The following is a 3,703-nucleotide window of genomic DNA, read 5'->3' as shown; positions in this document are numbered from 1 at the left end:
AAAGGCCTACGGAAAGACAAAGTCTGGCGTGGCGTGTTTGGGGGGCGGGGGTTGTCGTTCTGAGGTGTGCGTCAGAAAAAACCTGGTGTGTATTTATTGAAGGGTGGGGGGCTGCGAAGAAGCGACGCACTGACTGAAGGGGGTCGGGGGTCTGTTGTGAGGGCCGGCCAGGCGGCCTGAGGAAACGGAACGGGTTCTGTCTGTATATCGAGGCGGGTCCGTGAGGAGAACTTGCGGAGGAAGGAAAGCAAGGCAGCGGCGGACAATGGGCGGGAAGCGCCGTGTGAGGGGAGCCGCGGCGTGGAAGCGGCGGAGGAAGGCCTGCGGAGGCGGGGGGGGTGGGGGGGGGGGGGGGGGGGGGGGGGGGGGGGGGGGGGGGGGGGGGGGGGGGGGGGGGAGGCAAAAGAAGCGTTGTGAGGAGGAGGAGGAGGAGCCCCGGCCAGGTTCGCGGCGTGTGTGTGAGGCGACGGCCCGCAGCGGAGGGAATGCTGAGGAAACGCCAGGGCCATTGCCGCCGCTGCCGCCGCCTCCCATCCGCCTGGCCGAGGCAGGTGCGGGGCCTTACCTGCCGTAGATGCCTTCGGTGATGCGGTTCCGCTTCAGCGGCCGCCGGAGTTTGCTGCAGTCGGCACTCCGGCGCTTCATCCTTCTCGGCTCCTGCCCCGCCCGGGTCAGAGCGACAACATCCGAACGCGTCCGGGCTGCCCGCGCGGAGGGAGGCGAGGCGCTTTTTAGGGTGTTTTTTTAATTATTATTATTTGGGGGGGGCGTGTTGTTTTTTAACGGCGTGTTTTGCTCCTTTTTTTGGTTTTGTTTCTCTCTTTTTCGTCCTCCGTCGCTTTTTTTTTTCTGTGCCCCCCTCCTAGGAAACAAAGAAATAAAAAATAATTTCAAGATGTGTCCCTCCTCGCCGCCGCGTCCCCGCGCGCAGCCTCCGCGCCCTGCCCCGCCTCCTTTTAAGAGACGAGCCAATGGACGGGACGAAAAACAGGAGGTCGGCGGACGAGCGAATCAATCAACGCTGGGGGGGAAAGGGAAGAGAGGCGGGCCAAAGAGCCAATTAAAGGGTCGGTTTCTGTCATCCCGCCTTTTCGGAGGATGGCAAAGGCCTCCCTCTGCCTTGCCTGTAGCCTCGAGCGGCGTTTGCAGCAGCCCATCGGAGTAAGGAGATGGTGAACTGATCGCAAAATAATCCAATAGATGAATAGCGATCCCAGACTGGGTGGAACCCAATGGGAAAACAGGAAAAAGTAAGGCTTTTTTGGAGGTTTTTTTTCCGGTTGTATCCCAACCTTTGCTTTGACATTAGAGGAGGGGCCTAAATTTGATTGAAAGGACTGCGCGCCAATAAACTGAGCAAAGGATTGTTGCAAACTTGGAACCAAGGAATGGTCCACCCGTTTGCATTTCTCCCCAGTTTTGTCATAGGCCCGCCTTCAAACGTGACTGATAAGGAAATTATCCAGTGACGGTCAGGTGATGAGGATCATGGCAACACAGCCAAGCCAATAGGAAACTGGAAAAAGGGGTAGCTTGGAGGTACAGCCAAATAAAGTGACATGGGAAACAGATCTTAAGCCAATCAGAGTTGTCTGTATTCATTTGTTAGGGTAGATACTGGTGGGCCTGTGGTTTTGCTCTAATAGGGCAACTGTTGCCTCGATAAATATTTTGTCAGCTAGCAAAAAAAATTAACGCCCTAAACCTGAGCACGTTTACTTGGAAATAAATGCCGTTGGTTAGAATAGGACCTGTTTCCAGGTGCGCATACTTGTACACAGGGCTCGTTTCGGGCCGGAGCGGCGCTTTGGCAGTGATGGGCCCCCCCCCCCCCCCCGCCCGGCCCTGCTTCTTCCCGAGCGGCCGACTCCTGCTGCTCTCAGCTCCTCGCGTCTCCCCTGCTTGTACAGGGCGGGTTTGATTTTTGATTTTTTTTTTAAAGCTGCCTTCTGTGGGTTATTTTTGGCTTCTGTCATTATTTATTTACATTTGTTTTTTATATGTTGGCTTTTAGGTTGACTTTATCTTACAAACTAGCTGGAGCAGTCTGCTAAGAGAGAGAGTACGATCTTTTAAATAAAAGCAAGTTAAGCAACCCTATATTTTGACAGCCCAGTTCTGAATAAACAAGAATGTGTGGATTTGCATAAACAAATTATGCTATGATTGATTCTTTCGTGTTGACCAGGCTCGATTTATGGATCCCTGAGCTAAAAACGTTTAAAACGTAGAAGTTACGTACTATTTATTTATTTATGAAATTAGATTTACTACGCTGCCCTTCCTTAGAAGCAGGGCTCAGGGTGGCTTACAACAAAATAATGTACAAATCTCAAGTTAAAACTAATTTAAAATAAACCAATAATTACCAATAAATAAAAACAGCATACATACAGTATATGAGATGGTGGAAAGAATTCCAGCTCCCCAGCCTCCCTGGGGGAGGGGTTATGAGGGATGGGGACTTATGTAAGAGTTCCAAGGATGCCCCATCACTGTCTACCTGAAGGCCCGGCGGAACATCTCCGCCTTGCATGCCCTGCGGAACATTAACCTAAGCATTTGACACCAGGGGTTGACTTTGTCAAACACTTTTAGTGTTCAAAGCACTTCACAGACATTATTTTGTTGTAATTCCTGCAACAGCCCTGTAAGGTAGACCAGTATGACCCTGAAGCTGAGACAAAGTGACTTGCCTTACGCCAGGCCACCCAGTGAATTCTTGCCTAAGTGAACCATTGCAACTGAGGAGGAGCAATATTTATGCAAAATAGATGCAGTGATACATACAGTAGAAGTGGAGCAACTTTGCAAGTGCCCAGTTGTGTGCACTCTTACTGGGAAGCCAGTCCCACTGTTATCACTAGTCGTTTCTTGCAAGTAACTATGCATAGGACTGCAACTATATAAGATAATCTTAAACACAGTTATTCTGAAACGAAAACCCACTTCTTTCAATGGGACTTACACCCAGGCAAGGTCAAAAGCTGAAAGATCTGTTTTGGCATCCCTGCAGTGGAGCAAGTCGGCCAGGTGGTGGCAGTGTGGCAGCGCGACATCAAGAAGCCCTGATGTCATCAGCCAGCCGACAAGAATACATGCCGTCGGAACACGACTGATCCAGCTCGCAGATGAATCCCCGGCCAGCTACAATGTGTGTGTAATTAAAAATATACTGTATGTTGTCTTCCCTATCTCCCATGAGTATTGTTAGTCCAACTGTCATGAGTAACTGTAAATCGCTCTGAGCCCACAGGTGTGTGGGAAAAGCGATCAATAAATTGAAATTATTATTATTATTATTATTATTATTAGCAGCAATACTATGCAGAATGATTTGGGAATCGAGATGTGCTCAGTTATTAAGTAGTCAAAATACCAACTGAATCACAGCTACTCTTTAGTACACTCAGTATCAGAGATCTATGGACATCTTTGGAATTGTTATTTCAGTGCCACAGCATTAACAGGAAGGGTAGCAATAGAGTAGTGAGTGCCTCAACAGATAATTTTAACTGACTGGGGCATCTTCCAACTACAAGATTTAGCAGAGTATCCAGCTAAGGAGGATTATCCTGTTAGGCATTTCTATGCACAGTGCTTACATTTTTAGCCATTCTCAGGAATACAGGCAGTGGTATGGCCTGGCAAAGGCTAAATACCCCTGCCCCATATGTGCTCCTACAGGGGACAAATAAAAACT

General features: G+C 49.5%; 1 protein-coding gene across 2 annotated transcripts in view; it reads right to left on the bottom strand.

Annotated features, from left to right (window-relative positions):
- TMEM57 (transmembrane protein 57) overlaps positions 1 to 820 on the bottom strand; it is a 122,515-nt gene extending 121,695 nt beyond the window's left edge. For both annotated transcript variants that reach the window (XM_015411655.1, XM_015411656.1), the window contains exon 1: positions 566 to 820. In XM_015411655.1, coding sequence (XP_015267141.1) covers positions 566 to 645 — 80 coding nt within the window. In that variant the 5' untranslated portion in view covers positions 646 to 820. The remainder of the gene's footprint in view (positions 1 to 565) is intronic.
- Positions 821 to 3,703: the final 2,883 nt, after the last annotated feature.

The sequence above is a fragment of the Gekko japonicus genome, unplaced genomic scaffold (genome assembly GCF_001447785.1).
Source record: "Gekko japonicus isolate JY-2015 unplaced genomic scaffold, Gekko_japonicus_V1.1 scaffold62, whole genome shotgun sequence".
Classification (NCBI taxonomy): domain Eukaryota; kingdom Metazoa; phylum Chordata; class Lepidosauria; order Squamata; family Gekkonidae; genus Gekko; species Gekko japonicus.
The sequence above is the reverse complement of the archived record's forward strand: the minus strand, read 5'-3'. Positions and strand labels throughout refer to the sequence as shown.